This window comes from Urocitellus parryii, chromosome 13 (genome assembly GCF_045843805.1).
Source record: "Urocitellus parryii isolate mUroPar1 chromosome 13, mUroPar1.hap1, whole genome shotgun sequence".
Taxonomy (NCBI): Eukaryota; Metazoa; Chordata; class Mammalia; order Rodentia; family Sciuridae; genus Urocitellus; species Urocitellus parryii.
In genome coordinates, this window is record NC_135543.1 from 36135495 (window position 1) to 36153134 (window position 17640).

The following is a 17640-nucleotide window of genomic DNA, read 5'->3' on the forward strand; positions in this document are numbered from 1 at the left end:
TAGGTGACATGATTACATAGTTACACACCATGAATCCATCTCTAACGTATAAAACAAGGAAAAGACATTAAATGTATTTTAATCTTTCAAAAGAAAACTACATTTATGTGAGAATAAAATACATACTAACAATATATGCAAATACAAGCTATATAGGAATCAAACTTTAATATATCTTCTGGAAAAACAAAAAAAAATCAAAATCTATTTTGCTAAATAATAAATAGTACACTTGTTTCCAGTCAGGTTTCTCTTATACAACTCACTGAATTGTACACACTACTATTTGTTAGACTTGTGGTAACTAAAAAAAGAGGACAGAATTGTAACAATGTCAGGCGGATTTATAGCTAATGAAACAATAGTTCCCACAAAACTCTGAATAGCAGAGAAATGTTCCTAGAGACCATGTTCAAGAGCTTTGCATAGGACTTGTGATATTTGACAATTTAACAAAATCTTGTATGATGGCTTCAAGAGCCTGCTTTCAGAGAATAATCATGACCTACTGCTAAAACACTGTTTTGTTTTGTTTTGTTGATCAAAAAAGTTAAAAATCCAGAAAGTCATACAAGCCTGGAAAATAGCTGAAACATCACAGAATAAATGTCAAACACTGCAGTTAGGTTAAAAAAGAAGAAGGAAGAGGAGGAGGAAGAGAAGAAAGAAGAAGGGAGGAAGGAAGAGGAGAGGAGGAGAAGAGGGGAAGAAGAGGAAGAAAAGGAGAAAGAGGAGGTGGGGCAGGAGAAGAGGAAGAAGAAGATGAAGACTATGACAACCACTACCAACCACCACCACCACCTGGGCTGGCAAAAGTGACCATGATAATTTAGTATTATTGCCAATGATACACTGGGCACTTTGCCAAGCACATTCTATACTGTGGTTTCATTACTTCTTACCATGACCTCATTATAGGGCAAGTGTTCATGCTCAAAGCTTCATTTCTACCCTCTTGCCTCTCTTCAGAATGCATAGATGGGGGAAGAAAGTATATAGCCTTTTATTTCTAATGCAAAATAAACTAACCTGGAGAAATTATATAGAAGAAATTCTTGAATTCATCCATCCATACTTCTGCAAGTCGTCTGTTATTTTTATTGATAATTTGCCCTGTGCCTCCTGGAAATGTGTATGGGGTAGCCTTCCGAAACACATGTCCAACATGTGAGCAAGTGACAATTTCCAAAGTTCCTCCACACTGCCAAATCTGAACACAATGCAAAGAAGACCATGTAATACATTGCTCAGTATCCAGGAAAAGATAATCTTAGTCTTCTCATTGCAATTTTCCTTTCAAATGAGTAGAGGTTTGGCTTTTATTTAAACTTAAATGGAAAATCTTCATTTACTGTTAAAAACCTTCCAAACTACCTTCACACTACCAAATCTGAAAACAGTAAAGAAGGCCATATCAAACATTGATTTTCTAAAAAAAAAAAAAAAAAAAAAAAAAAACCTAAACTGTTGACATCTATTGAGTTTTATAGCTGTAATTTCATAGAATCCCAGGCAAACAGTGGTTATTTGATTACAAAGCCACTGCTTCTCAGGAGCAAACGTTTCTCCAATCATCAATTTTGAACAAACGAAAAATAGCAGATTAAAACACAGAAAAGATATATTAAAGGCTAAATACAGAAGAGACAGAAGATGTTGAACACTTATTTTTCTAAACACAGGCCAGGATTCATAAGAGGATCATAAATTCAAATATCAGAATTACGACCAGTCCTCGTTAACAAGGACATACTATTGCTTTGTTTGTGTATAATGTGTTTATTAATGTGATTCTTGGTTAAAAACAAAACAAAACATGCAACTGACCATGTAGTAACCAGCAGATTTTCTTTCCTCCCTTCTCTAATCTGTGTCACTATTTGTACATTAGACAGAACATAGGAATTGAAATCAGATCCATCATAAGTTCTTCAGGGAGATAGTGATAATGTTTTGTGGTAAAAGCAATAAAAACAAAAAAGGGGGAAAAGATCAAGTATGAGGACAAGTATTTAATGCAAAATACTTGTCCTTTCAAATATATTTTCTCCCTAAATTAAAAAATCTCATATAGCTGTTTGCAATTAAAATCACATTTTGAAAGGTTTTGATTTCATTAACTATTTACAGCCTATCTTCAAGTTTACCCAGGATCTAAAAAGTGTTAAAGCTAGATATATCTCCTAGAGGATCTAGGGCCCAACCCTCTCCTTTTACAAGAGGACAAAGGGATTCACTAGAAATAAGTGAGCTCAATGGTTCAGATTTCAGTATGGTTCTATTATAGTGAGATATGTGTTGTGAGTTAATTACTGAATATATAACGTCATCTAAATATGTTGATTTTAGTGAACATGAAATGGTTTTGATATAAGGTCAACTGTGTTAAATTAATTTAGAGCCAGTTTTAGAAGTTTTGTACTCTATTTTTTATTGAAAAATTTAAAGCTGATAAAATGACCAGGTATTATATATAAATGAAAAATTTTCATATAAGACAAAAAGTATATCACAGAATATGAAATTAAGTTTTAGCAGTTAAGTACCAAAGTAACATATATAAACTACATATTATTTTTTAAAGCTTGAATTGTTTCCTTGAAAATGATAGAAATTAAAAACAATTAGGGAATCTTATGTAAATTTTATAATTGGACTATTAAGATAATTAATTGTATTATTTGCTTAAATAGTTTATAATGAACCCTTAATAGTATTCCTAAAGTTTTTATGGGCCGAAGGCTTTGGAGTCAGATTAAACTCACATTAACTTCAATTTTATTTTTTATTTAGAGATAACATGAATAATCAAAGCATAATATTTGAGGTTAAATACAAGACTTAATTTTTTCAAAAGAAACTTACCCTAAAGGAAATTTCTAAGTTTTCTCCTCCCCAAATATCCATTCCAGCATCATATGTTCCAATTTCCTGAAAGTAATCTCTGTCTATTGAAAAAAGGCCTCCTGCCATTGTAGGTGTTCTGAAATTCAATCATAATACTATATCATTAATATTAATGATTAAAAATTTACAATGAATTTTTAAAAAATTATTTAATTTGTTATTAGAATAACAAATAATAGAATAATAGAATAAATTTGTTATTTCATTTCTCTGATTGTACACAAAGTAGAGTCACACTATTTGTATCTTCCTACATGTACTGAGGGTAACGATGTCCATCTCATTCCACCATCTTTCCTACTACAATGAGTTTTTGTTTTTAAAAGATACTATAGTTTTGTAACTGTTTCTAACTACAGAATAATGCTTATGCTCACTCTTCAAAAACTTTCAAAGGCTTCTAAAGGCTTTTGGTGTCAGACAAGACTTGTATACTGCTTAGGCTATCTGCTGGACCCACTGTCAGTTTCTGCCTGGATATCCCTCACTGTGCAAGTCTTAAGGATGTTCCCTGTCTTGAGCACCTTTCTCTGTTCTCAATTCTGACTTCGATTCCACTTCAAACTCCTTAAACTGAAGCTATTCCTCATAATCCTCTCCATGTGACTGTGTACACATTACACAGTTCCTAGCAATTATAAAGGCAGTTAGTTGACTATATGAACTCATGTTAGAGTTATATGCCAGATTCAAAAAGGTGGCAAATACTCCAAAGTCATAATATTAAATAGGACTGAAAATGATAAGGCCCTTTTCCTATGCTTAACAGAATAATTTAATAATTCTATTAAATCTTAATGATTCTATTAAATATTCTTTTTTTTTTGGGGGGGGATACCAGGGATTGAACTCGGGGGCACTAGACCACATCCCAGCCCTATTTTGTATTTTTTAGAGACAGGGTCTCATTGAGTTGCTTAGTGCCTTGCTTTTGCTGAAGATGGCTTCGAACTCGAGTCCTCCTGCCTCAGCCTCCTAAGCCACTAGGATCATAGGTGTGTGCCACCGTACCCAGCCCATTAAATATTCTTAATAAAATCATCACCTTGACCAAGTACGGTATGTTTTCTCCAAAGCGGAGCCCAAATCATTGCACCAGGTATGCAAGGGATTGGGGTCGGCGGGCATAAGTGGATTAAGCAGAGAAATCATAATAAAGAATAATTTCAGGGAGATTTCATTTATTTAAATGATTTCATTTATTTAAAATGAGTATCAGTTAATCATTTTATTTCCACAAAGAATGAGTATGGAGATAACACAGACTCCAGCAAGGAGAAAGTAAGTACTAGGGTCTGAGGATATTATAAAGATTATATTTTAAGATGAACTGGTCACTTCTATAGCCCTAAAATATATTTAATTCCATGGTCTACTTAAGATAACAGCACTTGCCTATTAGTGTGGAAAATTGTTTCCAAAAAAATTTGGACTTATTTTGATCTTAAAAGAGAAAAAGAATGAGAAAAGGCTAAAAATATTAGGAGTCAAAGGACACAGGCCAACATGCAGAGCTACTGTTTAGTATAGGGATACCTGACCTGCTAAAATCTTCTCTAAGTCCATGTGCATCTTTTCCCATTGGAGAAGACTCATGTCTTTCATCAGACTTTCAAATAAGTCCATCATCTTCAAATTGTTGAAGAACCCCTAATTTAGATGTTGAATTGAACTAACATCTACAGAGAGGGAATATACCTTGTCCTGGTAAGAACTCAGGCTGGCTTAGGACAAAAAAAAAAAAACAGTGAAAAATCTCAACTTAGCTAGAACTGGACTTGAATTCATGGGAAAGCAGACCTCAGAAGTCCAGAATAGGAGAAAGCAGAAGCCTAAAGAAACTGAAAGAACTCTTAAATACTACAGAAGCAACATGTGGATGCAACTGGGATAAATCCTAGATGATGCAAAAAGTGCAAAGATCTCATATTCTGAACTACATAAAGATTTTTCTGGGAAAAAAATCTATATATAGTCAAATGTGAAACAAAATAAAAATTAAAAAATGAATTAATGGATATCTTTTTTGTACTTTGTTAATTCTAGTTATTTTTATGTTTGAAAAAGCTTTGCTAGCCTTACCAGATAGGAACTATCATCCAGATGGTATGAGACTGAATTAAAGGTCTTCTCTTGTAGTGCAAGGATCCAGTTTTAAGTAATGTTTTTATATACTGACACAATTCATTAAGGGTCAGTTTGATTTATGCTAAATATTATTATCTTTAACAAATGAATTAAAGCAGATTGGACATTTTCAAAATGGTCATAGAGAAATGAAATAATATGTCATCATATTTCATGTATGTTAGATTTTTAGAATACATGGAAAAGTTCTAATTTTATTAACTGATTGGAGGAAAAATTCCTTTTAAAAATATTGATATATGTGAAATTGGCTCTTAAACTACATATAAGATACACAATTACTTCATGTTTCTCCAATTACACTTATAATCTTTTTGATACAACTCCCAAAGCTTTACAATCCTCTGTCAATAATACTTTACCTGACAGGAAGAGTCCTATCACCTTTCCTTCTGTCCATTTCTCTCTGGGGAACAGGATACCAGCGAAAATTAAGCTTCCAGTTGAATCCACCATAAGTCATATCAGAGCCTGCCATGTACTCAAAAGTGTCATCACTGATCACATCAATGATAGGACATACCACTGTTCTCCTAATATTATAAAAAGCAATTTAAAAATCTTTCAGAATGTTGCTGCTTACCATAGTTATATAACAATTATACACCAATTGTTTTTAAAATAAAAACATACTCTATAATGTTAAAGATAAGGATGAAAAAACTTCCTGCAGTAGCTAACATCATGATTATGTGTTGGTTGATAATCTTCTGTTCCTTTTTCATTTACACTTTTGCATATATGCCACATGTAAAAAATGCAAACTATTTCTACAGGTTTTTAAGATTACACTTTTAGTGACTATAGTCATTTCAAAGTATTTTCTTAATAAACAACTCTTGGACATTTGTGTTCTTTACAGTTTTTTTTTTTTTTTTGCTAATGAGATACTAAGTGACTTAACTGTTGCCTTAAGAGTAAACTTCCAGCAGTGAGGTTAGTAAATTAAAGGCTCTATTCCTTCTTGTTTTCCAGAAATGTTATATGCAGCTTTCTCATAATGCTATCAATTTTGGATGCTTTTTCTTATATAATAACATTAAATAATATCTCTGTATTTTAAAAATTTGCATTTTCTAATTATTAATATACTTTTCCTTCAGGTTTGTATTTCTTCATACAAACTAGTTGATCATAAATTGAAGGGATTTTCAACTGGTATTTTGGGGTTTTAAAAATAAGTCTGAAAACACACATGAATGACAACCGCTCTTTGTAAGGGAATGTGCCCTAGAGTCTTTGCTAGCCAAATTTTATAGTATGTAATATCCTACCCAGCCTTTGATCTTACTTAAGAAATCTTTCCCTCCCCCAAGATCATAAAATTGATTGCATGCATGAGGCCCTGGGTTCAATCCCCAGCATCATCCAAAAAAAGGAGAAAAAAAAAAAACCCTCAAAGAAGTATATTTTTGCTTTTCACATTTAAGTCTTTAATCTTTAAGAAACTGATTTTGGGTATGATAAACAGAGGTATCCAACCTTATTTTCCTTAGGGATTACCAATTGTTCCAGCACTATTTATTTATAGTCCCTTTTTCCTCTGCTATAATTATCAGCACCTGCTCTGTCATAAACTCTATCTAAATCAAGTATGCATGTGAAAATGGGCTGATTTCTGAGGCTGCCCTTTCACTAATCTTTTTATGAATTTCTACAACAATGTCATTGTCATAATTAATATAGCTTTAAAATAAATCTTCACAGTTGGCAGAACAAGTTCCCTTATGCTTACTCCCTCTAGGACCATCTTAACCATTTTTGTTCTTTTTTGCATTTCCATGAAAATGTTAGAACCAGCTTGTCAAATTTCTCAAAAAATAAAAATATTCTGAGGTTTCAATTGAAAACTCATTGAATTTACAGACCAATTTGAGAAAAGTTGGTATTTTTATGATAATGACTTTCCGTGGAGGGGGGAGGTGGTAAAGATTGAACCCAAGGCTTTGTGCATGTGAAGCAAGCACCCTACCAACTGAGCTATATCCCTAGCCCCCAATAATGACTTTTCTATTCATGAATATAAGCCTTATCTTCCCTTGTTTCATTTTGATCTATTTTCAGTGAATTTTAGTGGTTTCATATTTCATGCATCTTTTGATAGTATAATCCTAAGTACAGATTATGATTTCTATCACTATTTTTAAATGGTATCTTTTGTTTTTACTATATATTTTCTAACTATTCCTTGCTGGTTTAGAGAGAGCAATTTACTTTTCTCATATTTGGCCATATTGTTAAATTCTTATAATTTCTATTATTTTGTATACAGATTATCCTTCACAGACAAGAATATCATTTGCAATTCAGAGTATTTTTTTCCCCTTCTACTGCAAAAATTTAAGATTTCTAATGATACCAACAGAGGTGATTTAGGATTTGTTTCCTTTTGGTGCTCTGGATCAAACCCATGTACTCACATGTGCTCTACCAGTGAGCTACACCCTCAGCCCAATTCAGGGCATTCTTATTTTTCTCCCTATCTTTTCAAAAACAAACTCACTATGTTGCCCAGCTGGGCTTGTATTTGAGATGCTCCCATCTCAATCTCCAAAACAGCTGGGTTTCAGGTGTGCACCACCATACTGCTGCTTTCAACAGTTTTTCTTTTATATAGCGTTTGCTTATGAAGGGTTTTTATTTTTTTTTAAAGCATTCTTTCTTGGATTAGTAAATTTTAATTCCATAATAGCTTACTAAGTATTTTCTTATAACAAATGGATGTTAAGTTTTAGTGAACGCTCTTTTTCTCTATTTATGGAATTGATCTCAGAGGCTTCTAATAAGTTTGTAATTATAGTTTTACTATTACAGAAATGGATTTTAAACTAAACCAATTAGTTATATGTGTATGTGTGTGTGTGTGTGTGTGTGTGTGTGTGTGTGTGTGTATGTTTTGATGGGTTCAATTTGCAGGTATTGTGAAATTTTTATGCTAGCATTCACAATGGGTTTGGGCTATAATTTTCCTCATAGTTCTTTCTGTTTTTTTGTAAGCAAGTTACTCTAGCCTTAGATTTTGGTTGTTTCCGTTTTTCCTATACTCTGTTTTACAAAGCCCTATAGGAAAGTTGTTTCCCCTCTTCCATCCCATACTAAGGTTGAGACAGGCAAGTTTATTTTGATATGGTGGAGTCTATATATCATTCTCACACTGAGGTATAGATGTCAGATCACAGCTTTATATGGGTATTTGCTATTAATCTTCTCACCTTAGGTAAGGCCTAGGCTTTGCCTCCTGTCCTCTCATGTTATTTACCTATCAAGGCAAAAGCTCAGTGTCTCCAGAGTTCAGCATAAACCATGTAATTGAAAGCTGGCTTTAATGTTTGGACAACTCATTTGCTCTCACTTTGTTATAAGATTGGCAAAATTCTTAAAACCTCTGTGTCAACTCAATGATGCATTTAAAATTTTGTATTGTATTTTATCTGATATTTTATCTTTTTCACTTGAAAAAGTTACTCAGAACATCTAATCCACCACACAGCCCCAAATGGAAGTAACTGTGTTTGTTATTTTGGCCAGTTCTCTTTTATACTGTATCACTGCACACTGCTCTTTCTCTATGGGTTCAAACTCTTGTTTCTAAAGGTTATGTTATCTTTATGCAACCAATTCATTCCTAAATCTCAGACAGAGCTGAGATGACCTGTCCCAGTGTTACCCTAAAGAGTAGGGACAGTAAAGGTTTTTATCCTGCCATCCTCGAGTTCATTGTCCAGATGTTTGCTCCTGTTTGGTGGTGAATATTTAACAATTCCCACTAATAAAATAGTTTGTACACATTATTCATTCCCACTAATAAAATAGTTTGTACACATTATTGCCAGAGTTTAGGTCATGTTCTTCTTACTTTGTTTAGAATCTTCAGGGCTTTTTTTTTTTTTTTGATACCAGGGATTGAATACCTGGAACCCTTAATCACTGAACCACATCACCAGCACTTTCTGTTTTTATTTTGAGACAGGGTCTCACTAAGTTGTTTAGGGCCTTGCTAAGTTGCTGGGGCTGGCTTCAAACTTGTGATCTTTCTACCTTAGCTTCCTGAGTTGCTGGGATTAAGGCATTTGGCACCAAGCACGGCTTTTTAAGGACATTTTAAAAACAATTCAAGAAGAAATTATTTTTGTATTTATTTAAAAATAAAGAATCTTCCAACTCATCATGTAGTCTAGGACAAATGTACTGAGAACAAATTTAAGACTCCAAAAAATTACCTGTCATGTTTGATCCTTGCTAAGAGAGGCTCCAGCCATCCCACTGTGCACTCACAATGAGCATCTAAGAAGGTGATCACCTGGCCTTTGGACACTGCAGCTCCTTTCAATCTAGCTCTGATCAATCCAGAACGCTGTTCCATTCGAATTACATGAACTGGCACTTTGAGTTTCTTCACATAACTCTCTAGAGGTCTTTTCAAAAAGTCTGAAAAAATTAACAAAACAATATCATGAAAACTTCTGAACTAGCACTATCTAGATGTAAAGCAATTTTGATTTGCAGTATTCCTTTGATGTGTATTTACTAAGCACTCCCACCATGCCTCACAATGTATTTCCCTGAAGGAAGACTTTCCATTTCATGACAGCATGGACTAGAGCTGCCTCTCTCTTATTACATGTGGAGCTCTGACAGCATCTTGGCTCTGGCTTCACCAAGGATAGGCATGTCACAACACTTCTCTAAGTAACTCTGCCAGGCTTAATGCTTCATTTTCTAACCATACTTAAGGATCATCAATTCAAAGAAAGTAGTTTAGGAGTATTAAATCCTGACCTCAACAGAGAGAAGAGAATATGCCACAGCTATTACAGTTCTGAAAACTGTGAAATTTCCTCAGAGGCAGAAGCACTCTGTCTTATTGATTGCCACAGTCTCTGATTATACAGTTTTTTTTATTAGGAGGAAAGAAGTGAGGTGAAACAAATGAGAAATACTAGACTGTAACTGAAAAGCCACAGAGAGATCCTTAACAGAAAAGTAGGTCTAAGAAAAAAGCTTTTAAGAGGGAGGAGCAATTAAAGATGAAAAGGAAGTAAAAAGGAAAGGGAGAACTATCTTGGAGAGGTCATATAAGAGGTTATTATCTGTAAGGCAAGCATGTCCTGCCTGCAAAGTTCACAACTGACTAAAAAGTAGAAAAGACACAGCTTTATCAAAGTAAAGAGAAAAGATCTTTTGAATCAGATCACTTTTTAGGATTTTATGGCAGAGAAGTTATCGATTGATGGTAACATGACCAGATGTCTTCAACTAGTCCCCATGTGACAAATGTAAGGATAATTTCTGTAGGAATGGAAATATTGAGATGGAACTACTGGGATTTCTCTGACTAGCTCTATCTAATAGGACTCTAGCAATTCACAGAAATCAGGATGTAAATTAAGGGGTTCTTTAAATATTGAGCATAGGAATCCAAAGTACTTCCTATATAGTGGGGTAGGGAGGACAAATGGGAGTGATGTGATTCCTGTTTGGTAAAAGCAAAATGAGTCAATAATGAAGTAATCAGGGATATAGAAACCATCCAGATTACAAGTAATTTCCATTTCTGCTAATATACTTCCTAATATTTGAGCTAAAAATAGTATCTAACAAATATCAGTATGGTTTTATGAACTAAGCCTTCAGATCAGGAATACCTAATTAGATTATGAGTAAAAAGGTGGGAACTGCAAATCCCAGGAAAAAAGCATCATTTTGCAGTTAGCAGCTAACATTTTGTGCCTATTTAGCACAATGCTAACTTGTTACATGTTTTACCTCACTGAATCTTCACAACCACCCTGTGAGGTTAAATGTTATTATGCATACTTTAGAAATGAAAATCTAAGACTCAGAAAGTTATATAAATTCAATCAAGGTGACATAGCTTGTTATGGGGTTGGATGCAAGAGTCAAACCCAGTTCTACCTGCCTTCAAAGCCCACCTTTTTGTCCAGAGCAAGAAAACCCTAGAAGGAAACGCTAAAGAGAACAATTTAGGGTTGTGGAAACACCTGATCCAGCATCAATTTAAAATACTCTATCTCGAGAATTTGACAGAATCTCATGTGGTAGGTATGAGATATATTCTTGTACCTAAGGTTAGAAAAGTTGACTGTATCATAAAAAATGTCTCCCAACAATTTTTTCCAAAAAAATATATAAAAATTTAGTGTAAAATACTTCCTAAAAACTAAAGTAATCTAATCCCCAGATCCCACACCTTTGAAATACATAACTGTTTCTAGTTGATGCACAAAATAAAAAATACATGAGACTGTGTATGATAATGTAACAAACCGGGCGGGAAAAGTAGGAATATCAAGTCACACTTTACAAAAATGAAGCCATGAGAAGTGAAGTGACTGTGGTTAGAAACTACTATCTTTTCTTCAACTATTTATACTAATAATTCATGGGGTCCATACCTCCACATTTTTGTTTTCACTCTTTCTGAGATATAAAGTTTCAAGATTTCATCTTTCAGCATTATAGGTTTTCTGCCTCAAAGATTTGAGCAGTATTCCTGTTCCTTTAGTAAAGAGATGAAAGTGCATGTTTTTAATCTTCCCTTTTACAAAGTATTAAAATAAAGATTTTTTAAAAGCCATTACTTCACATAAAAATAAGAGTGAATCTTGTTTATTAGAATATCTATAGTTATTGTCCTATAAATGGACCCCTAAACAACTCTCCATCAGGAAGTATGAAGCTATTAGTGAGAAAGGGAAAATCTCACCATTCATAGCAACATCAGAGAAATATTAATTGGAACTCTAAAGAGTAGTAGGAAGAACAAGAAATGTAGAAGCTAATAAATCTGACTAATTGACTTCCTTATGTGTAAAATGAGAAAGACAACAACCATTTCCGATTAGGAATCTTATACAAATTCTAAGAGTTAAGATAAACTTTTAAAGTTATGATCCCGTAACTACTGACACAAACCAGGGATTTATTCTTTCTGGGACTTCATTACAGATCATACAATAGTAAAGTTCTGTCAGAGGCAATCAGAAGTGATATATGCAGAAGTTAAGAGGTCAGGCCCTGAGTTTACAGAGTCTAGATATCAAATAGGGATAATTGGAGCATCTACTTCATACTTTTTTAATAAATAGAGCTTCTCAGAAGGTTAACTGTGAAATCAAGTACTCTTGAGGCCATGCGCAGACAATGCATACCATATACTCCAATTAGAAAGTATAAGACAAATTAAAAAAAAAAAAGAAAGTCTGCACAGAGCATTAAAGGATGGTAGAACATGCATTCAATAAATGTGCACTATGTAAACAGTCTGTGGGTACTGAGGAGATAATTGTGAGCAAACAACCCTGATGGAGGGATTAGTGTTATAGAAGAACATAGACATTAAACATACAAGTCAATAATGGAAACTCTGTTAAGCACTGTAGAAGAATAGGAAGTGTTCCAAGATGTGTTCAGAGAGATGTGACAGGGTCTGGAGAGGTCAAGGAGAACATGTTCTAGAATAAAGAATAGCAACAGTAGAGGTGAAAGGTTCTGAGACAGAAAGAATGGTTCTTTTAACAAATTCAAAGAAGAAAATTATGAATAAAGGACAGAAGTATAGGACCAGAGTGGCAGGGAATGGTTCAAGAAGTGCCTGGAAATGCCAGATAGAGTTAGGTGACACAAACCTTAATCAGAGAAGTCACACAGTCATGTTTTTATAATTAAAGGCCCATTCTGTTCATACTGGGGTAAACAGATGGGAAGGGTTATCTAAATAATTCTCAATCTGTACAGCAAAGTCTGTAGCTATACAAGGAAAATAATACCTAAGGTTCCCCTATATCAAACATGAGGACCTGGATACTTGACACTTTCTAAGAAAAAAGATAAAAAGAGAATCAGATCCCAGAACAGAGACTCTGAGGTAGCATTCAGGAGACCCTGCCTGGAAATTAGGAGCCTTGGGTGAACCAGCAAAGCAGACATCTTCCCACATCAGTTTTCACTCAGATTTACAAAACTTGGGACATTAAGTAAAGGCCTGAATGAGGCAAAGGAAAGAGAGCTGGCATACTTGAGTTCACTTTAGAGTGAACACTTTAGTTTGGGTACAAATACATTTCTAAGGAAGCCATATTCTACCCAAACTTACTTCTATATAGCTTTTCAGCCATTCACAGAGTAAGAGAAAACCAAAGGAGGAAATGGAAAAAGAATTCATTCTCTTTGTGGAAAAATATCTCTCCTTGAGAAATATTTAATTTAGCAAATATTAACACATAAGTAAATCAAGCATAAATCACTTGCAGGATGTTTGTACCACGATGTATTGCATAATGCTATTTTGGTCAAGGATGGACCGTATATATGATGGTGGTCCACAAAATTACATCACTTAGTGTTGGCACAGCTGTCTTAGTTTGTGTAAGTACACTTTGTGTTTGCACAATAACAGTCACCTAGCAATAAATTTTTCAGAACTGTTCCCATTATTAAGCAATACCTGACTTTTATATATTGCTCCTTAAATTAAATTAGGATAATTTATTGAAGAGGAATAAACTTATAGGAAAAAGTAATCCATATGAAACTTATATTTTTATTGTCAATAGTAATTATTTCTTTGTTAAGGCTTGTGATTTATAACAACTCTCATTTCACACTGAGTTGTTACACATTAGAGTATTTATGTTTTGTGTGATTACAAATTATTCCTTTAATTAGGGTAAGGAAGAAGATACAAGGCACTTGAGAAGGTAACTGTATTATTATTATTTATTATTATTATTTTTTGAGGTGCTGGGGATCCAATTCAGGGCCTTGTACATGCTAGGTTAGCAATCTACCAATGAGCTATATCCCTAGCCCTAGAACCATATCTTATTCTTCATTTGTACCTGTAAAATCTGGCAAAATAACATTTAAATTGTTATTTTTAAAAATATTTATTTTTTAATTGTAGTTGGACACAATACCTTTATTTTATTTATTTATTTTTAATGTGGTGCTGAGAATCGAACCCAGGACCTCGCACTTGGTAGGTAAGAGCTCTACTGCTAAACCATAACCTCAGCCCTAAATTGTTATTAACACATAATTTACTCCCCATAATTAATATTCAGTGTAGGCACAGAAATGAAGGGTAGAATACCTGACTAAACCATCTTAGGAGACACAATGATAGAGTAGGTAAGATAAGTTGAAGACAATAACAAAAGAAGTTAAAACAATGGGTCATGAACTTTAAAGCTGAAGGAAGGAAAGAAAAGCAATAGGAAGCTGTTTTCTGTAACGCTTTCCAAATTTTTCTTATCTAAACACAGAAATATTGGGGGAACACACAACACCAATGATCCCTAAATAGATGTACTGTGGGGGGGGGATAAGAAAATTAGGAAATATTGGCTGAGTTTGACAAGTTTCTCTACTGATGGACTAAGTTTTTTTTCCTATAGTACACTGCATTGTGAAATCTACAAGGATTCAGAATAAATAATGCCAGCCCATTACATTAATTTAACTTTTCCCAAAAGAGTGCTTTATGAAACTGTTTAGGAGACTGTAAGCTTATGAAAAATTCTGAGATTTTTAGAAGAATATATGGGCAAGAGTTATTGCAGAGATTTATTAAGAGATTAGAATCTTTTATTACATTACATACTAGGGATTGAACTTGGGAGCACTTTACCACTGAGTAACATCACCAGCCTTTTTTATTTTTTATCCTGAGATAGGGTCTCACTAAGTTGCTGAGATTGGCCTCAAATATTGTGATCCTCTTGCCTTAAGACTCCCAAGTTGCTGGGATTACAGATGTGCACAACAGTGCTTCGCTCATCCTTCTTAATCTTTTAATGAACTTAAGATTCCTGAAACTTGGAAATAAAGAAATAAGGAAACTCCACAGAAATAGGAAGAATCTGAAGAACTAAGGGCTCTCCAGCTTAAGACTCCATTTTGCTGTCAAAGGTACTTCCTATACATAGAACTAAAATTCTCCAATTATGGCTATAAGTAGGATCTAGTCTTTTTTTCACTGACTCAGGGCTGCAGCTTTCCACAGAAGAAATTCTAACAAAATTATGTGGTTTTTTTTAACTGTTCTCATAAACATTTACATTATAAAGCATTTACCACAAGCACATCAGACAGAGCACTATTCTAGGATATATAAAGCACTCAAAAACCTTAACACCAAAAAAAACCCCAAATAACCCAATCAATAAATGGACCAAAGAACTGAACAGACACTTCTCAGAAGATGATATACAAACACTCAACAAACATATGAAAAAAATGTTCAACATCTCTAGCAATTAGAGAAATGCAAATTAAAAGTCTCTAAGATTTCATCTCACTCCAGTCAGAATGGCAGCTATTAAGAATACAAACAACAATGAGTGTTGTCGAGGATGTGGGGAGAAAGGCATACTCATACATCAATGGTGGAACTGCAAATTGGTGCTGCCAATCTGGAAAGCAGTGTGGAGATTCCTTGGAAAACTTGAAATGGAACCACCATTTGATGTAGCTCCTCGGTTTATACCCAAAGAACTTAAAAACAGCATACTACAGGGACACAGCCATATCAATTTATAGCAGCACAATTCACAATAGCTACTTTGTGGAACCAATCCAGATGCCCTTCACCAGATGAATGGATAAAGAAACTGTGGTATATATACACAATGGAACATTACTCAGCATTAAAAGCGAATAAAATTATGGAATTTGTAGGTAAATGGATGGAGTTGGAGAATATAATGCTAAGTGAAGCAAGCCAATCCCAAAAAACCAAATGCTAACTCATAATCGCTATGGGGGGGGGGTGCAGCATGGAGGAACTTTAGATAGGTCAAAGGGGGAGATGGGGAAGGGAGGGAGCAAGGAGGTAGGAATGATGGTGGAATGAGTTAGACAGCATTACCCTAAGTACATGTATGAAGATACAAAATGGCTTGAAAAATTGTGCTCTATATGTGTAATATGAAATAAATTGCATTCTGCTATCATGTATAACAAACTAGAATAAATAAATAATTTTAAAAACATAAAATAAGATTAAGATGTGATACAAATTAAATGCTAAATGAATACTCTGCATTTTTTCAAAAAATTACAAGTTTGTATAAAATCATTATAAAAATTATAGCAACTAATTTGCAAACTATTAGTGATAAAATGTGTAGGATATCACTGCCATCAAAATTTACCTCTTTCACTGGCATCATCTACTAGAACAATTTCTTCTATCATGTGTCTTGGTGAGCGATTAATGACACTATGGACAGTTCGCAGAAGTGTGCTCCAAGCCTCATTATGGAAAACAATCACGACACTTGTTGTAGGAAGATTATCTGGATACACCTTTGTTTTACACCTAAAAACAAAGAAAATACCTTTATAAAAAGTGACTGTTAAAGATAATATAACAAATCAGTCTGGACTAGAAGGGATGAAAGAACAATAAAAATGGTATGAATTAGTGGCAAGTCTGTTAGTACCTTTTATTTAGGTTGTGATTAATGTCATATATTTAATAAATACCTATTTAAAGCAATAAGTTATTTTAAAGATGTTGCTCATAATTTTAAAATCAAATACCCCTTCCTGATAAATGTTTATAGTTGATTCATTTCAATGTAAAATAAACTAAGGCTGTATTATTATCAATCCCACACTGAATGTATTTCAAGAATCCAATTAAACAAAAAAAATCAGAAACACTAGTTTAGTTTAATAACCTAAACAAAACTATAACTTCTACAAAGAAAGAGAAATAGCATTTACATGAGTACCTATTATGTACCAAGTTCTTATTCTTCCTATTCATTCTGTAAGGAAAACTAAAGTCACATGTCACACTCACGTGACAAGCCAAGACAGAGATAGCTAAAAAGCAGCAGGGCCTGACTGAAGACCTCACAGCCCATGTTCTGCTGACCAAACTCCTTGTGCTGCTGCTTCCATAACTAATTATCAACTAAATGCATCTCACTTAGTAAAGATTGTGCTTACACATGCAAACATCAGAAAGATCAAACAAACCCAAAATATATTCACACAAAATCAATACATTACATTGTATGTTTCTAACACTGTGTTAAGTACATGGTGTCTTCCTTCAACCTTGTTAGCTAGATATTACTAGAGAACAGATACCAAGAGAATAGTAGTAAGCAATCACCTATTAAGGGATGTGTTTTTAAAATCTAAGCTTCTAGGAGCTGGGGATGTGGCTCAAGCGGTAACCTGCTCGCCTGGCAGGCGCGGGGCATTGGGTTAGATCCTCAGCACCACATAAAAAAAATAAAAAATCTAAGCCTCCTAAAAAGAGCGTCTGTAACTCCCTGTTAGATATCCACACTTGTAATAGTTTCTCCAGCCTTTCTTCCTTTTTTTCCCTGCTCTCTCTCAAAAACCTAGTGCTTCTTACACTGTTATAAATTTGGAGAGTGGAAAATGGGAAGAAGGGAAAGGGAACGAGGAAAACATCAACCAAACTCCTCTTCTGAAGCTTCTGTACAATCCTACTTACTGTACACTCTACCCTGGGGCTTCTCACAGGCAGTAGGAAGAAAAGGGAAAGGGTAGGAAAAATGATGACAAGGTAAAGGGGAT

General features: G+C 34.1%; 1 protein-coding gene across 1 annotated transcript in view; it reads right to left on the reverse strand.

Moving 5' to 3' along the window:
• Galnt1 (polypeptide N-acetylgalactosaminyltransferase 1) overlaps positions 1 to 17640 on the reverse strand; it is a 121992-nt gene that overhangs the window by 23482 nt on the left and 80870 nt on the right. The window contains exons 5-9 of the mRNA XM_026400030.2: positions 16233 to 16399; positions 9276 to 9483; positions 5418 to 5588; positions 2866 to 2983; positions 1030 to 1210 (exon numbers count right to left, since the gene is read on the reverse strand). Coding sequence (XP_026255815.1) covers positions 1030 to 1210; positions 2866 to 2983; positions 5418 to 5588; positions 9276 to 9483; positions 16233 to 16399 — 845 coding nt within the window. The remainder of the gene's footprint in view (positions 1 to 1029; positions 1211 to 2865; positions 2984 to 5417; positions 5589 to 9275; positions 9484 to 16232; positions 16400 to 17640) is intronic.